Source organism: Pseudophryne corroboree, chromosome 2 (assembly GCF_028390025.1).
Source record: "Pseudophryne corroboree isolate aPseCor3 chromosome 2, aPseCor3.hap2, whole genome shotgun sequence".
Classification (NCBI taxonomy): domain Eukaryota; kingdom Metazoa; phylum Chordata; class Amphibia; order Anura; family Myobatrachidae; genus Pseudophryne; species Pseudophryne corroboree.
The window spans coordinates 145,881,409-145,900,932 of NC_086445.1; the positions used below are offsets into that span (position 1 = coordinate 145,881,409).

The 19,524-nt window shown below is 46.1% G+C and overlaps 1 protein-coding gene across 3 annotated transcripts in view; it reads right to left on the reverse strand.

Moving 5' to 3' along the window:
• STARD13 (StAR related lipid transfer domain containing 13) overlaps nucleotides 1-19,524 on the reverse strand; it is a 319,782-nt gene that overhangs the window by 28,833 nt on the left and 271,425 nt on the right. For all 3 annotated transcript variants that reach the window (XM_063951790.1, XM_063951789.1, XM_063951791.1), the window contains exon 4: nucleotides 674-737. In XM_063951790.1, the coding sequence (XP_063807860.1) occupies nucleotides 674-737 (64 nt within the window). The remainder of the gene's footprint in view (nucleotides 1-673; nucleotides 738-19,524) is intronic.

Here is a 19,524-nt window from a genome sequence, read left to right on the forward strand (position 1 = left end):
AACAGAATATATTTTCTATCAAATATTTGTATCAAATTTGTTCCACTTGAACGTTTCTCCAAGAAAATGTTGTAGCAAATACTTATATGAAAAGCTAATACAAAAGACATAAGGGGAGAGGTGTGATAAAACAATCATTGTTACACATATGACCTAAAATTGGCTATAGAAAAATACATTTCTCCTGAACATTTATTACACAATGATGTGTTCTAATTATAGCAATGTACTGCAACGCGGAGGTAAATCTGCCAATGACTATCAGACTAGAACTGTCCGGCATGCGTCTTCAACCTGCGGCCCTCCAGCTGCTATGAACTACACATCCCAGCATGCCTTGATAGCAAAACTGTGGCAGGGCATGCTGGGATATGTAGTTCCACAGCAGCTGGCGGGGCGCAGGTTGAAGACCCATGGAACTGTTCCCAAGTTTGTGCGTTTACTAAATCAGGTACAAGATTACACTGCACTTTTGTATTTAATCTACACCCTTAAAAATACTACTTACTGTGTAATATCAAGGTATTATTGATTCTTTGACAGATCTCATGGACGTTCGCTCAGAAACAGAACATTCTTACAAATAGCTATAACTTCTAAACTAGGTTCTGCAGACACCTACCCAGCTATGTATGTAAAACTAATGAACCAAACACAGTAACAGACTATTTACCTTCTTCCTTTGGAGGCTGACATCGAGTTTCATGGATGCACACTTGTTCAATGTGTTCAGCCGTCTAGAAGCAAAGACACAGCCATGAATTAGTATTTGACTGATGGAGGACAAGGATCTCTTGCGTTTGCCGCTTCTCCAGCCCTCACAAGCCTGGCCTCCCATCTTCTCTGCAGCCTCCCACACACAATCCAAAATGCTTAGGGACTGCACAGTGTCCACGTTTCTTTAGGTAACTTGGCTAAGGCTATTGCTGACATTTAGCCTAAAATCCTTTGCAAATGTTTATCTTGTAGCTATCATCAGCTGGAGCTGCCCCAGCATTGTCACAGTAATGTGTATTCTTATTTGGCCTTATATAAATTAAGGCAGTGGGAGGAACATGTCCTTCAGCAGCTATTATTGGTCACCTGTCCAACTGATGTCCCCCCACCCAAGCCCATGTGCCACTGTGAGGTAATGTGTTTACACGTCAGAATCCCAACCTGCAGCCCACCATCTGGAAGTGGCTCTCTAATTAGATCACAGTTTTCTGGAAAATCAGTTATGTGCCGCTAAGCCTGTCAGTCTTTATATGCAATTTAGCATATCTATAGTAGTTATCTGCAGCTATTGAACCCATTCATTCACAGCTTTGCTCTAGATTGCAATTACATGCAAAACATTACAGTGGGTTAAGATTTCATTTACTTTGGATGATTGTGTATTTAGCTTTCAATCTATTCTTCTACTGTACATGTTTTATCCTGAAAGCTACTTCTATGTTAGTATTTAATTGGGTTTAGGTTATATGAAAGAAGACTAACTAAAGGGGGGTACTCACGGAGAGAGATCCATGCTTAAAATCTAAGCAATCTGACTAGATTGCTTAGATTTTAAGCACAGATCCCTCGTGTGTAGCCCCCTCAGCGATAGCGATGCGCGGCCCCGCACATCGCTATTGCCGGTGCTAGATTGAGCCTGCATGCAGGCCAATCTAGCACGTCGCTCATTTCAATCGCTGGGTGAAATGAGCGCCCCCCATCCTCCCCCGCATCGCTCAGCACACATCTCTCCCGTCTATATGGGCCTTAAGGGGTCTATGTACTAAGCCTTGCATGGAGATAAATTCACTGGAGATAAAGTACCAGCCAATCGGCTCCTAACTGCCATGTCACAGGCTGTGTTTGAAAAATGACAGTTAGGAGCCGATTGGCTGGTACTTTATCTCCAGTGAATTTATCTCCATGCAAGGCTTAGTAAATAGACCGACTTTAGTCTTATTTAGTATTGATGTAAACTTAATAGAATCATTTTTTATGCACACCAGCAAAAAATAGTTGGTAGTATAAAACAATGGCCCTCATTCCGAGTTGTTCGCTCGGTAAAAATCTTCGCATCGCAGCGATTTTCCGCTTAATGCGCATGCGCAATGTCCGCACTGCGACTGCGCCAAGTAAATTTGCTATGCAGTTAGGAATTTTACTCACGGCTTTTTCATCGTTCTGGCGATCGTAATGTGATTGACAGGAAATGGGTGTTACTGGGCGGAAACAGGCCGTTTTATGGGCGTGTGGGAAAAAACGCTACCGTTTCCGGAAAAAACGCAGGAGTGGCCGGAGAAACGGAGGAGTGTCTGGGCGAACGCTGGGTGTGTTTGTGACGTCAAACCAGGAACGACAAGCACTGAACTGATCGCAGATGCCGAGTAAGTCTGGAGCTACTCAGAAACTGCTACGAGGTGTGTAATCGCAATATTGCGAATACATCGTTCGCAATTTTATGATGCTAAGATTCACTCCCAGTAGGCGGCGGCTTAGCATGAGCAAATCTGCTAAAATCCGCTTGCGAGCGAACAACTCGGAATGAGGGCCAATATTAGGAGATTTTACACACATGAGTTGGGCAAATGGGTAAAACACATTTTTAGATTGTAGATGTTCTGTTAGTATGAGAGAGGATGGTATAAATACTCTGGGGGATTACTTATTACCATGGGCCCAAACTTGCATAAAGTAACGCATGGCCATTAGAAATGATCATTTAAATGCACAGTGGACTAAGGGATGATTCATGTTTGTAAGTAAAGCAAAAAAAGAAAGCAAATGTGCAAAACCATGTTGCACTGCAGGTGGGGCAGATGTAACATGTGCAGAGAGAGTTAGATTTGGGTGGGGTGTGTTCAAACTGAAATTTAAATTGCAGTGTAAAAATAAAGCTGGATAACATTTGTGGGCTACATGCAAAAGCAGCCAGTATTTACCCTGCACAGAAAAATCTAAATGTATGTCTCCCCTTACATGGCAACATGGTTTGTCCCAGACACAAAATTACTTGCTTTTTTTACTATACTTACAAATTATTGAGGCCCTAAGAGCGTTGGATCCCCTATAGGTTACTTCACTTCACTCTGTGAGTTTCCTATAGATGTTAGTAAATATCAATAATCCCCACAGTGCTAAGAATACCGAATTGACGCAGTAATGGATTCCAACATATGGGCTGACTATGTTGCAATGCAAATGGTGCAAACACATTTATTTATTTTTTTATTTGTTTTTGCATGCAAGGTATATACTGACTGCTTTTGCATGTAGTCCACAAGTACTGGGCAACTTTTTTTTTTTTTTTTTACACTTCAATTTAGATTTGAGCTAGAACATGCCCCTCTCAAATCGAAATCTCTCTGCACATTTAAAATCTGCCCCACCTGCACTGCAACATGGTTTTGCCCAGGTACAAAGTTACTTTCCCTTTCTGCCCAGCTCCATAGTTTGTGTTGTAAGTAACATATTTGCTGACACCTATTGTGTGGCTCATAGTTTATTTTTGTGGCACAAATATTGAAATAAATAAAAAAAATATATGATTATTATTAAATATGAGTATTACTGAGTGTGTCACAGCTAATTTTACCACTTAAATATATAATTTCTCTTTAAATTTTCAACTGAAATTATGAGTTTTCCCGTTAGCAATATATACGTTTGATGCATGCACCTTGGCTACGGGGACACATCTGCCCAACACACCACCGTAGAAACACTGTTCCCATAACAACCAATCAGATTCAAGCAATCATTTTAGAACATGTACAAGATAAATGATGGCAAGAATTTGATTGATTGCTACGGGCAAATTCTCCACTAGTCCTCGTTAGATGGGTAAATACATCTCCACCTATATGTCACATCCCCATGTAACATATCAAGTACACAAGTGATGAAAACAAAACATTCTATATTCAGTAATAAGTTGGACTACTTCAAAGTGGAAATGGGAGATTAGAGCACAATATGTTTTACTGTTCGCTTTATGACAAGTTGAGTTAGTATGATACTATTTTGCATGGTTTTAATTACTTATCAAGCATTAGTATGGAAGCCTCTGCTTTAAATGTTGCCTTATCCAGACCATTTACTTGGAAGATAAGCTAATGGCTCCCACATACAATGCAGCTTTATCACAGTTTCGCAGTATGAATGGACACACTTTACCACAGGACCAGAACATAGGAAAATCTCTTTTCTCCACAATAGTATCCAAAACTCCATAAGCTCTGAACCATTCTCATCTTTATCTTTAAAATGAAGTTAAAGGACTAATTAGAAATGTACCAATGTTTCCTATTGTGGCTGCGATGTATGTAAAGGCCAGTATTCACGGGCAGATGTGGGGAGAGATGTGTGCTGAGCGAACCGCTCAGCACACATCTCTCCCCCAGTTCAGCACAGCGCGATGTGTGCTGAGCGTGCGGTGGGGGGACGGGATGCAGGCCAATCTAGCACCAGAGATAGCGATGTGCGGGGCTGCATATCGCTATTGCTGTGGGGGGTACACATGGAGAGATAGTCAGATTGCTTAGATTTTAGGCTGGGATCGCTCCGTGAGTTCCCCCCTTAAGAGCTGCAGGACATATAAATGTCCTGATCTTATCTCTTATTGCTGGTTAAATGGGCACTGCATTAACAAACACGTATCAGGTGGTCTCTCCATTCAGGGCCTCATTCAGCTTTGATCGCTATTAAACAGAAATTGTGATTTTCCCAGAACTGCTTCTGCTAAAAAAGTGCATTGTGAAGAGCGGCCCAGAAAGGTAAAAGACGCCCACAGATGCATTTGCAAATTTGCATATGTATTTGCATATTTGCAATGCATACGCAAAAATCGAGTACCATCGAGAATTCCGGTTGACCCATGAATACGCAGGATATACCCGGCTGTAGTCGCAGCAGCACCATGTTTTTAATCGCACGCCACTGAAAAAGGCCATGACATGGCTGCATTTTACCAATCACTCCCCAAAAACACCATATAACCACCCACAAAAGATCACTTCCTGGCAATCGCTATGAGATTGTACTTTGCTGGCACTGCGATCATCTTGCAAACGCATTGCAGGCGCAATGCGATTGCAGCACATACACAGTTGTCTGATAATCGGCCAATTTGCAAATTTGCAATTTCACAACTGAAGATCAATAAGACCCTAAGGTCCTAATTCATGTTTACGTGTGATCAAGCTGGGTGAAAACGGCCGTTACGTCACTTTCGGCATCTGTGCAGCGCACACAGAGATGGACCACAGGCGCAAGTATAGAGCGCTTTGAAATCTCCAAAAGTATAAGGTTCCACCTATATTTCTTTCTTGTCGATGTCCTCTCATCAACCTGTGCTGGATTAATTCCTCCCAGTGCAACAGGGGGATATATATATATCCAGACCGCTGACAGAAGAGACGCCCATTTCTTCCTTGCGAGCAGGACCAGCCAACATGCACCCTCACCGGCTATTCAATGTGCTAGTACACAAATAGTAGGGAAGCAGAAGCTGTTGGGACATTGGATCCGACTCACCTTTAATCTAAATATCTGGTACTGGAGAACCATTAACAGTGACATATACTTAATTACCTCTAAGTTATGCCAAACTCAACCTGTTTTTGGGCAAACAATAAGTAAATGCTAATTGTTTCGTTGATATCATTGTGTAATTAACTTATGACATGAGAAATGTTGATTACTGTTCCCATACTCTAATATCTGTGGGGAACTGCCGCCGGGTAACCCACATTGATACAACAATTGCATTGGGAATAATACAACACAGAATAATACAACAATTGCCGCCGGGTAACCCACATTGATACAACAATTGTATTGGGAATAATACAACACTTTATAGACTGTTTTTCTTACAGCTCCTTTATCTGTAGTTAGACACTGGAAACACACTGCCAATTACATCTAGACAATTGATACTTTGTGTCTTAATTGAAGGCAATTTTCAGTCTATATTTAGTCAAGTGGTATTTCTGAGCTAAGAATTTGCTATTAATGTAACCAATAACACCATCCTGCTTGAATAACAAACTGAAAGTTCTTACATTGTATACTGTGAACTGGCAAAGGATCTCCATTCTCAGTTACACACTATAGAGCAGCTTTTACTTTTTAACTTTCTTACTTTCAAGATTACAGGGCAGTAGAAACACCATCTATAACCAAAAACCAATACTAATTAATATCTACTAAAGAGCCTCATATCTAAATATCTCTTGGATTATTATGTTACAATTTTGCCTTTGATATAAAATATAAAATTCCAAGAGATATGTGTGTGTGTGTGTGTGTGTGTGTGTGTGTGTGTATATATATATATATATATATATATATATATATATGTGTGTGTATATATATATATATATATATATATATATATATAATTTTTTTTTTTTTTTTTTTAACCCACACGGTACCAACCAGCCAACTAACCCATCTAATAGTTGGGACATTTTTCAAACTATAAATAATCAGGAGAAATTGTAGTTACATATGAGAGGTCATTTCTTTTGCCTCTCTATCAATTTAATACTGAGGTGATCTCTTTTTTTAATACTTTAAATATAAGAATTAAAAGTATTTTTTTTTTATTAAAGACTATGGGCCCGATTCAGGATGCATTCACATGCTGGGGCCTTTTGAAGTGTGCACACGCACAGAAGCTGCACTGCATGTGGGCAAACTGTGAGATGCAATGGCATATCACATGTGTGAACGCTTCTGTCTGACTGACAGGCAGAGGCATTTGCGGGGCGGGAGGGGGTGTCGCGTTGGCGTTTCATGGGCAGCATTTGGGGGGGGGGGGGTTACCGGCGGCTGCATGATATCACACGCTGCTGCTGTGAAACAAAAGATGCTGTGCAAAGGGTTACCCTAAACATGTGAGAGTATTACCATTGTGTGATGCGCTCACATGTTTTTTTTTTTTCGGGGGGGGGGGGGGGATTTCAGGATCCGGGAATCTCCCCGCATGTCAGTGTAATGGGTTGTACATTTTTCGCACATCTACGACCCATGCTGAATTAGGCCCTATATTTCTAGAGTGCCCCACACAGAGGTTTTCTTTCCTTTGTTCCAGTGGCGGAACAAGCAAGCGGTGGGCCCAGGTGCAACAAAATGCTTTGGGCCCCCCCCCCCCCCCATCCCATCCAAGTCCACCCCATGGGCAGTGCGCGCCGTAGGCGCGCGCAAAAATACATAGTGGCGTGGCTTCGTGGGGAAGGGGTGTGTCCACAAAATAATACCAATTCATAAAACGGTGCACAGTAGTCTCCATTCTTCAAATTACGCCGTACAGTAGCACCACTACACCAGGTAGAGACCCTTTTACACCTTACAGCGAACAGATTCCCCTTTTTACACATAACGGCAGACAGCGTGCACTTTTTGCACACAACGGCAGACAGCGTACCCTCGTTACACATAGCGGCAGACAGCGTGCACTTTTTACACATAACGGCAGACAGCGTGCCCTCGTTACACATAGCGGCAGACAGCGTGCCCTCGTTACACATAGCGGCAGACAGCGTGCACTTTTTACACATTACGGCAGACAGCGTCCCCATTTTACACATTACGGCAGACAGCGTCCCCATTTTACACATTACGGCAGATAGCGTGCCCTTTTTACACATTACGGCAGGCAGATTCTACCTTTTTACACATAGCGGCAGGCAGATTCCCCATTTTTATACATAGCGGCAGGCAGATTCCCCATTTTTATACATAGCGGCAGGCAGATTCCCCATTTTTACACATTGCGGCAGGCAGATTCCCCATTTTTACATTGCGGCAGGCAGATTCCCCCTTTTTACACATTGCGGCAGGCAGATTCCCCATTTTTACATTGCGGCAGGCAGATTCCCCATTTTTACATTGCGGCAGGCAGATTCCCCATTTTTACATTGCGGCAGGCAGATTCCCCATTTTTATACATAGCGGCAGGCAGTCCCCCCTTTTTACACATTGCGGCAGGCAGTCCCAACAAATAAAAAAAGAAAGAGACAGAAAGAAAGAAAGAAAGAAAGAAAGAAAGAAAGAAAGAAAGAAAGAAAGAAAGAAAGAAAGAAAGAAAGAAAGAAGAATTATACTTACCCTCTCTGTTGGCTCAGGCTCCTCGGTGCAGCTTCCCGGGCAGTAGAGAAGAAGGAGGAGGGAGGTGAAGGAGGGAGCCGCAGCAGCGCTTTGTTACTGGTGGAGGCGCTGCTGCTGCTGCCCCTCTGCTTCCCTATAGGCTGTTCTCAGAGACAGCCTATAGTGAAGCAGAGGAGCAGCAGCAGCAGCAGCGCCTCCACCAGTAACAAAGCGCTGCTGCGGCTCTCTCCTTCACTGAGAGACTGTGACCTGTTTATATATGAGGGAGGGAGGGACGGACCCTCCTCCCTCCTTCGTGTGCGGGTGGCCAGCCGCCAGAATCGTTCCTTATGACGGGCGAGTCACGGGAGCGCTGGTGTGCGGCTGCGGCATGACATACAATGAGTCATTGTGACTCATTCATGTAATGCCGGCCGGCGGCTGTGGGCCCTTGAGTGCGGCGGGGCCCCAGTGCAATGCACTGCCTGCCCCGCCAGTAGTTCCGCCCCTGCTTTGTTCCCCTGTTCTCTTACAGGAAGACCATACTGTTAATTACAGTTTCTAATACCCCGGGCAGCACCACCAACAGCGACATCACTACAAATAAAAGAGAAAGGCCCTCGTCAAAACCACCGGGTTTACGTACAAATCTGAATTAGGTCCTAAGGGGTAAATTTGCTAAGATGGGAGTTCTATTTTAGATGGGATGTTGCCCACAGCAACCAATCAGATTCCAGGTATTATCTTCTAGGAGGAGCTAAATAAATGAGAAGTAAAATCTGATTGGTTGCTATGGGCTATGGGGGAGGTTCAGGGGAAATTTGCGGAAAAATTATTTCACAGAAAGGGTAGTGGACAAGTGGAATAGCCTCCCATCAGAGGTGGTAGAGGCTAAGACAGTAGAGCAATTTAAACATGCATGGGATAGACATAAGGATATCTGTACAAAGAAATAAGGATCAAATAAGGTTAGAGATAAAAATAATATTGGAAAAAAAAAAAAGGGGCAGACTAGATGGGCCAAGTGGTTCTTATCTGCCGACAAATTCTATGTTTCTATGTTTCTATGTAGAACTCCCATCTTAGTAAATTTACCCTTAAGTGTCTAAAAAGAGGCTCTGCATTTGTGCTGGTCAGGCCCAGTACTTGCAATGGGAATGGGGGTAATTCCAAGTTGATCGCAGAAGGAAATTTTTTAGCAGTTGGGCAAAACCATGTGCACTGCAGGGGAGGCAGATATAACATGTGCAGAGAGAGTTAGATTTGGGTGTGGTGAGTTCAATCTGCAATCTAAATTGCAGTGTAAAAATAAAGCAGCCAGTATTTACCCTGCACAGAAACAAAATAACCCACCCAAATCTAACTCTCTCTGCACATGTTATATCTGCCTCCCCTGCAGTGCACATGGTTTTGCCCAACTGCTAAAAAATGTCCTGCTGCAATCAACTTGGAATTACCCCCAATATGTGCATATTAAGACATTCTTGAGTTGTAAAATATGTATGACATCTGTGGAACATAATGATAAGTCTCCTTCAACATCAACTAGTTTGCATTTCACAAATGAAATCATTCACATGTAAATGCAACAAATACCAATAAGTCATTTTATGTTATAACATTTATTCACCAAGTTTCTTATAATTCATGTGTTTAGGACACAGCGCTTTTATAACATTTCTAATAAACAAAAACTCAATAATGATAAAGTATGACTTCTGCACGTTCCAGGTGACATCCCTATTGTGCACCTTTAACCTATGTTTTCCATTTTACACTTTTAACCTATTTTACTTATTTCCTTTGGACGTATCCAACCTAAGAGCTTTTTCTTTCCACGGCTACTCAACCAGCACTGTAAGTAAATGTTGACTGACCCAGATGGCTACTCTCTCTACGGAGATCTCACAGGTTGTTAATGCCTTTACGGTCTCCTTAACACTAAGAGGTTGTGGGCTAAGATAAGAAAGGTTCCCCCTAACTCTAGTTTATGTAGCTCTTCAGTGTTACTTAAAACTTAACATACCTTAAGGCCAAGAGGATATTTATTATTTATTTAGGATACAAATGACAAGCAAATATAAGTGATAGCACATTAGTAACTCTTCTCTAAAAGCTGTGGAAGATGTAAAAAAATGTAATAAAACCTAAATACCTAAATCTCATTTGCAGGCTTTTAGAACACAATTCATTTAGTATGGTCACCTTAAGTGGATCTATTTGTTTAATGCAGTGGTTCCCAAACTGGGTGTTGTGGCACCCTGGGGTGCTGTGGAGCAATTGTAGGGGTGCTACGGGTTGGTGGTCTAGGACCAAATCAAATTTTTTAATGTAAATTAATGAATTATTTGCCGGGCAGCACAGACAGTGTAATGGTTAGCATTACTGCCTCACAGCACTGAGGTCATGGGTTCGATTCCCACCATGGCCCTAACTGTGTGGAGTTTGTATATTCTCCCAGCGCTAGCGTGGGTTTCCTCCGGGGACCCCAGTTTCCTCCCACAACCCAAAAATAATAAGATTTTAAACCTACCGGTAAATCTTTTTCTCCTAGTCCGTAGAGGATGCTGGGGACTCCGTAAGGACCATGGGGTATAGACGGGCTCCGCAGGAGACATGGGCACTACAAAGAACTTTTAGTATGGGTGTGCACTGGCTCCTCCCTCTATGCCCCTCCTCCAGACCTCAGTTAGAGAACTGTGCCCAGATGGACAATATGAGGAAAGGATTTTGTTAATCTAAGGGCAAGATTCATACCAGCCCACACCAAGTATATACCATATAACCTGGAAACATGCAACCAGTTAACAGTATGAACAAAAAACAGCATCAGTCAAAGACCGATTCCCACTGTAACATAACCCTTATGTAAGCAACAACTATATACAAGTCTTGCAGAGTAAGTCCGCACTGGCACGGGCGCCCAGCATCCTCTACGGACTAGGAGAAAAAGATTTACCGGTAGGTTTAAAATCTTATTTTCTCTTACATCCTAGAGGATGCTGGGGACTCCGTAAGGACCATGGGGATTATACCAAAGCTCCAAACCGGGCGGGAGAGTGCGGACGACTCTGTAGCACCGATTGAGCAAACGCAAGGTCCTCATCAGCCAGGGTATCAAACTTGTAGAATTTTGCAAAAGTGTTTGAACCCGACCAAGTAGCTGCTCGGCATAATTGCAAAGCCGAGACTCCTCGGGCAGCCGCCCAAGAAGAGCCCACCTTCCTAGTGGAATGGGCCTTTACCGAATTTGGTAACGGCAATCCAGCCGTAGAATGAGCCTGCTGAATCGTGTTACAGATCCAGCGAGCAATAGTCTGCTTCGACGCAGGCGCGCCAATCTTGTTGGCTGCATACAGGACAAACAGAGCCTCTGTTTTCCTAACCCTAGCCGTCCTGGCTACATAAATCTTTAAAGCCCTGACTACATCCAGGAACTTGGAGTCCTCCAAGTCACTCGTAGCTACAGGCACCACGATAGGTTGGTTCATATGAAAAGAAGACACCACCTTAGGTAAAAATTGAGGACGAGTCCTCAATTCTGCTCTATCCACATGAAAAATCAAGTAGGGGCTCTTGTGAGACAAGGCCGCCAATTCTGACACCTGCCTTGCCGAAGCCAAGGCTAATAACATGACCACCTTCCAGGTGAGAAATTTCAATTCAACCGTTTGAAGGGGTTCAAACCAGTGTGATTTAAGGAACTGTAACACCACGTTCAGGTCCCATGGTGCCACTGGGGGCACAAAAGGAGGTTGGATGTGCAGCACTCCCTTCACAAAAGTTTGGACTTCTGGGAGAGAAGCCAATTCCTTCTGAAAGAATATAGATAGGGCCGAAATCTGTACCTTAATGGAGCCTAACTTCAGGCCCATATCTACTCCTGTCTGCAGGAAGTGGAGAAAACGGCCCAGATGGAAATCTTCCGTAGAAGCCTTCTTGGTTTCACACCAAGAGACATACTTCCTCCAGATACGGTGATAATGTTTCGCCGTCACCTCTTTCCTAGCCTTTATTAGAGTAGGTATAACCTCCTCCGGAATACCCTTCTCAGCTAGGATCCGGCGTTCAACCACCATGCCGTCAAACGTAACCGCGGTAAGTCTTGGAACACGCAGGGCCCCTGCTGCAACCGGTCCTCCCTGAGAGGAAGAGACCAAGGATCTTCGGTGAGCATTTCCTGAAGATCTGAGTACCAGGCCCTTCGAGGCCAATCTGGAACAATGAGTATTGTCTGTACTCTTTTTCGTCTTATGATCCTCAAAATTTTTGCGATGAGAGGAAGAGGAGGAAACACATAGACCGACTGAAACACCCATGGTGTTACCAGGGCGTCTACTGCTATTGCCTGTGGGTCCCGGGACCTGGCACAATACCTCTGAAGCTTCTTGTTGAGGAGCGACGCCATCATGTCTATTTGAGGAATTCCCAAGAGACCCGTTATCTCTGCAAAGACTTCTTGATGAAGTCCCCACTCGCCTGGATGGAGATCGTGCCTGCTGAGGAAGTCCGCTTCCCAGTTGTCCACTCCCGGAATGAAGACAGCTGACAGAGCGCTTATGTGATTTATCGCCCAGCGAAGAATCCTGGTGGCTTCCGCCATCGCGACTCTGCTCCTTGTCCCACCTTGGCGGTTCACATGAGCCACGGCTGTGACATTGTCTGATTGAATCAGAACCGGTAGGTTGCGAAGAAGACTCTCCGCTTGTCGAAGGCCGTTGTATATGGCCCTTAATTCCAGCACGTTGATGTGCAGACAAGACTCCTGGCTTGACCATAGTCCCTGAAAATTTCTTCCTTGGGTGACTGCTCCCCATCCTCGGAGGCTCGCGTCCGTGGTTACCAGAACCCAGTCCTGAATACCGAAGCTGCGACCCTCTAGAAGGTGAGCACTTTGCAGCCACCATAGGAGACACACCCTGGCCCTGGGGGACAGTGTAATTTTCTGATGTATTTGTAGATGGGACCCGGACCACTTGTCCAGAAGGTCCCACTGAAACGTCCTCGCATGAAACCTGCCAAAGGGAATGGCCTCTTAGGAGGCCACCATTTTTCCCAGAACTCGAGTGCATTGATGAACTGACACTCTTTTTGGCTTTAGCAGGTCTCTGACCATGTTCTGAAGGTCCTGGGCTTTTTCCAACGGGAGAAAAACCTTTATTCGTTCCGTGTCCAGTATCATGCCTAGGAACGATAGTCGAGTTGTTGGAACCAATTGCGACTTTGGCAGATTGAGAATCCAACCGTGCTGTTGGAGCACTCTCAGGGAGAGCGACACGTTCTTCAACAATTGATCTCTTGATCTCGCCTTTATCAGGAGATCGTCCAAGTATGGGATAATTGTGACTCCCTGCCTGCGCAGGATCACCATCATTTCCACCATTACCTTGGTGAAAATCCTCGGGGCCGTGGAAAGCCCAAACGGCAACGTCTGAAACTGGTAATGACAATCCTGTACAGCGAATATCAGGTACTCCTGATGAGAGGGATATATGGGAACATGAAGGTAAGCATCCTTTATGTCTAGCGACACCATAAAATCCCCCCCTTCCAGGCTGGATATTACAGCTCGGAGCGATTCCATCTTGAATCTGAATCTTTTCAAGTACTGATTTAGGGATTTTAGATTTAAAATGGGCCTGACCGAACCATCCGGCTTCGGGACCACAAACAGGGTCGAATAATATCCTTTTCCCTGTTGGGCCAGGGGAACCCTGACAATCACTTGCTGTTGACACAGCATTTGAATTGCAGTTAACACTACTTCCCTCTCTGGGGAAGAAGCTGGTAAGGCCGACTTGAAAAACCGGCGTGGGGGCACCTCCTCGAATTCCAGCTTGTAGCCCTGGGAAACAATATCCATCGCCCAAGGATCCACGTCCGACCGAACCCAGACGTGGCTGAAGAGTTGGAGGCGTGCCCCCACCGGTGCGGACTCCCGTAGGGGAGCCCCAGCGTCATGCGGTGGACTTAGTAGAAGCCGGGGAGGACTTCTGCTCCTGGGAACCAGCCGAAGCAGGTGTTCTTTTTCCTCTACCCTTACCTCTGGCAAGGAAGGAGGAGCCCAGACCTCTTCTGGACTTTTGCGACCGAAAGGACTGCATCTGATACTGTGGAGTTTCTTTTGCTGTTGGGGAACAAAAGGTAAAAAGATAGATTTACCCGCTGTAGCTGTGGAAACCAGGTCCGCGAGACCGTCCCCAAACAACACGTCACCCTTGTAAGGTAAAACCTCCATATGCTTTTTTGAGTCCGCATCACCCGTCCTTTGGCGGGTCCATAAGGATCGCCTCGCAGAAATAGCCATGGCATTGGCCCTGGAACCCAGCAATCCAATGTCTCTTTGAGCGTCTCTCATATATAAGACTGCGTCCTTAATATGGGCTAAAGTTAACAAAATGGTATCCCTATCTAGGGTATCAAGGTCAGCGGACAGGGTATCTGTCCAAGCTGCAACTGCGCTACATACCCATGCCGACGCAATTGCCGGTCTGAGCAAGGTACCAGTATGTGTATAAATAGACTTTAACGTAGTCTCCTGCCTGCGGTCCGCAGGATCCTTGAGGGCCGCCGTGCCAGGAGACGGCAGCGCCACCTTCTTGGACAGGCGTGTTAAAGCCTTGTCCACACTGGGAGAGGATTCCCAACGTACCCTGTCCTGCGTAGGGAAAGGGTATGCCACAAGAACCCTCTTGGGAATCTGCAGTTTCTTATCTGGAGTTTCCCAAGCTTTTTCAAATAACTCGTTAAGTTCATGAGATGGGGGAAAGGTTACTACTTGCTTCTTTCCCTTAAACATGTGTACCCTCGTGTCGGGAACAGAGGGTTCATCAGTGATATGCAAAACATCCTTTATTGCAATAATCATACACTGAAAACTTTTTGTCACCCTAGGGTGCAATCTTGCTTCATCATAGTCGACACTGGAGTCAGAGTCCGTGTCGGTATCCGTGTCTACTATTTGTGACAAGGGACGTTTCTGAGACCCTGAAGGGCCCTGTGAGTCGGTCCAATCCGTGGATTGACCGCCTGTTGTCTCCCTGGACTCTGCTTTGTCCAGTCTCTTATGTAAGGATGCTACACTTGCATTTAACATATGCCACATATCCATCCATTCCTGAGTCTGCACCACCGACGGGGGCTCACCACTCATCTGCTCCACCTCCTCCTTGGACGAGCCTTCCGCTTCAAACATGCCGACACGCACGTACCGACACCCCACACACACCGGGATATAACTATAAAAGGACAAATCCCCAACCAGGCCCTTTGGAGAGACAGAGAGAGAGTATGCCAGCACACACCCAGCGCCAAACTGACACTGGAATAAACCCAGATAGCGCTTTTATGTTATAATAATGATTTCCCCACTCACTGCGCCAATAATTGAGCCCCCCTCCTCTTTTTCAGCCCTCTGATTCGTGTTCAGCAGGGGAGAGTCCGGGGAGCCAGCGTCTCTGCAGCTTCTGTGGAGAAAATGGCGCTGGTTAGTGCTGAGGGATCAAGCTCCGCCCCCTCCAGCGGCGGCCTTCGGTCCCGCTCTGATTTACAAAAAATGGCGGGGGTTTATCTATTTACTGCCTCCGCAGCCGAATATTCTCTAATATGCCAGCCTTGAGGTTTATTGCTGCCCAGGGCGCCCCCCCCTGCGCCCTGCACCCATCTGTGCCTGCTCTGTGTGTGTTGTGTGGGAGCAATGGCGCGCAGCGTTAGCGCTGCGTGCTTACCTCAGTGAAGATCTGAAGTCTTCTGCCACCTTGAAGTCTTCTTTTCTTCTAATACTCACCCGGCTTCTATCTTCCGGCTCTGCGAGGAGGACAGCGGCGGTTGTGAGACCTGCGTTCCGACTCCCTCTGGTGCTAATGGTGTCCAGTAGCCAAAGAAGCAGAGCCTATCATTTAAGTAAGTCTGCTTCTCTCTCCTCAGTCCCACGATGCAGGGAGCCTGTTGCCAGCAGTGCTCCCTGAAAATAAAAAACCTAACAAAATTCTTTAAACAGAGAAACTCGGGAGAGCTCCTCTGTAATGCACCCTATATCCTCTGGGCACAAGATTTAACTGGGGTCTGAAGGAGGGGCATAGAGGGAGGAGCCAATGCACACCCATACTAAAAGTTCTTTGTAGTGCCCATGTCTCCTGCGGAGCCCGTCTATACCCCATGGTGCTTACAGAGTCCCCAGCATCCTCTAGGATGTAAGAGAAATACTGATAGGTAAATTGGCTCCCAACAAAATTAGCCCTTGCACGAATGTGTGTGCATGTACATGTGGCAGGGAATATAGATTGTAAGCTCCACTGGGGCAAGGACTGATGTGAATGGCCAAATATTCTCTGTAAAGTGCTGCAGAATATGTGTGCGCTATATAAATAACTGGTAATAATAATAATAATATGGTCAGAGTGATAGGCAAAACCAGAGCTGGTGGCTGCCAATTATAAAATATGGCCCTCATTCCGAGTTGTTCGCTCGCAAGCTGCTTTTAGCAGCATTGCACACGCTAAGCCGCCGCCTACTGGGAGTGAATTTAAGCTTAGCAAAATTGCGATCGAAAGATTCTCAAAATTGCGAATAGAAATTTCTAAGCAGTTTCTGAGTAGCTCGATACTTACTCTGCCACTGCGATCAATTCAGTCAGTTTCGTTCCTGGTTTGACGTCACAAACACACCCAGCGTTCGCCCAGACACTCCCCCGTTTCTCCAGCCACTCCCGCGTTTTTCCCAGAAACGGCAGCGTTTTTTCACACACACCCATAAAACGGCCAGTTTCCGCCCAGAAACACCCACTTCCTGTCAATCACACTACGATCACCAGAACGAAGAAAAAACCTTGTAATGCCGTGAGTAAAATACCTAACTTAATAGCAAATTTACTTGGCGCAGTCGCACTGCGAACATTGCGCATGCGCATTAGTGACTAATCGCTCCGTTGCAAAAAAAATATAACGAGCGATCAACTCGGAATGACCACCTATGTGTCCAAGCAAAACCACAACCCTGTCCATCACCATGTAACTGTTACGCATTACAAAGTTTTATCCATGTTCGTGCAATATCTGGTGCCATTATAATTGTGAAGAGACAATATCACACCATGTGCGCCCTCTGTTATTTTCTTTGCTAGATTCCAAGTTTTGAGGTTTGGTGCTAGATGGAATATATAATACGAAAAACCTGCCGAAGTTCAATCTGGAAAATCTGTGATTTCTAAAACTTTTGGAACTTATATACTTACAAACTTACAGTCAAAGAGCTGGGCGTAAATGAAAATGCACCTATTTGGAAGTGTATCTTGCGCACCTGATGATGGTAACAGGCAGTGGGATGGCGCTAAGAGTAGCTACAGATTTTGCACAGGTAGAGGGATGGCACTAGGAGTGACAGGCAGAGGGTTGGCACTAGGAGTGACAGGCAGAGGGATGGCACTAGGAGTGACAGGCAGAGGGATGGCACTAGGAGTGACAGGTAGAGGGATGGCACTAGGAGTGACAGGTAGAGGGATGGCATTAGGAGTGATAGGTAGAGGGATGGCACTAGGAGTGACAGGCAGAGGGATGGCACTAGGAGTGACAGGTAGATGGATGGCACTAGGAGTGACAGGTAGAGGAATGGCACTAGGAGTGAAAGGTAGAGGGATGGCACTAGGAGTGACAGGTAGATGGCTGGCACTAGGAGTGACAGGTAGAGGAATGGCACTAGGAGTGAAAGGTAGAGGGATGGCACTAGGAGTGACAGGCAGAGGGATGGCACTAGGAGTGACAGGCAGAGGGATGGCACTAGGAGTGACAGGTAAAGGGATGGCACTAGGAGTGACAGGTAGAGGGACGGCACTAGGAGTGACAGGTAGAGGGATGGCACTAGAAGTGACAGGTAGAGGGATGGCACTAGGAGTGACAGGCAGAGGGATGGCACTAGGAGTGACAGGCAGAGGGATGGCACTAGGAGTGACAGGCAGAGGGATGGCACTAGGAGTGACAGGCAGAGGGATGGCAATAGAAGTGACAGGTAGAGGGATGGCACTAGGAGTGACAGGCAGAGGGACGGCACTAGGAGTGACAGGCAGAGGGATGGCACTAGGAGTGACAGGTAGAGGGATGGCACTAGGAGTGACAGGTAGAGGGATGGCATTAGGAGTGACAGGCAGAGGGATGGCACTAGGAGTGACAGGTAGAGGGATGGCATTAGCATTAGAAGTGACAGGCAGAGGGATGGCACTAGGAGTGACAGGTAGAGGGATGGCACTAGGAGTGACAGGTAGAGGGATGGCATTAGGAGTGACAGGCAGAGGGATGGCACTAGGAGTGACAGGCAGAGGGATGGCACTAGGAGTGACAGGCAGAGGGATGGCACTAGGAGTGACAGGTAGAGGGATGGCATTAGGACCCCTTCCTTCCTGCTTACCCCCTCCTTCCTGCTTACCCCCTCCTTCCTGCATACCGCCTCCTTCATGCATACCCCCTCCTTCCTGCATACCCCCTCCTTCCTGCATACCACCTCCTTCCTGCATACCCCCTCCTTCCTGCATACCCCCTCCTTCCTGCTTACCCCCTCCTTCCTGCATACCCCCTCCTTCCTGCATACCCCCTCCTTCCTGCATACCCCCTCCTTCCTGCATACCACCTCCTTTCTGCATACCGCCACCTTCCTGCATACCACCACCTTCCTGCATACCCCCTCCTGCCTGCATACCCCCTCCTTCCTGCATACCGCCTCCTTCCTGTATACCGCCTCCTTCCTGTATACCGCCTCCTTCCTGCTTACCGCCTCCTTCCTGCTTACCCTCTCCTTCCTGCATACCGCCTCCTTCCTGTATACCCCCTCCTTCCTGCTTACCGCCTCCTTCCTGCTTACCGCCGCCTTCCTGCATACCTCCTCCTTCCTGCATACCCCCTCCTTCCTGTATACCCCCTCCTTCCTGCATACCCCCTCCTTCCTGTATACCGCCTCCTTCCTGCATACCGCCACCTTCCTGCATACCACCACCTTCCTGCATACCCCCTCCTTCCTGCAATGTTCGTCTGCGACTGCAGTCTGAGAAAGTCTGACCTTACTCAGACTTGCAGTCTCAGGGAGGCTAGTGATGCCAAGGAAACTGCAACAGTGTCAAAGTCCTTGGACTCGCCACTCCCGGAAAATGTGGGCAACACGCACCTGTTTCCGGCTGGCCGTCCCCGTCCCTTCCTGTGGATGCCTATGCCTGTCAATCAGGCAGGGGCGATTGCATATCAGACTGACATGTGATCGCAGGACCCGTTCTGCTCATGCGCCTTTTCCTGAACATCAGGAAACTGCGGGTTGGATCGTATAAGCAATCCAAGCTGAATAAGGCCCTAAATCGTGAAAAACCCTACAAACAATAGTCATGCATGTGTAATGGTAATCCAATGCCAGAAAGTGTTTTCTACAATGGTAAACATATGCAAACAGAACAGAGTTTATTAGATTTTCAAGATACTGAGT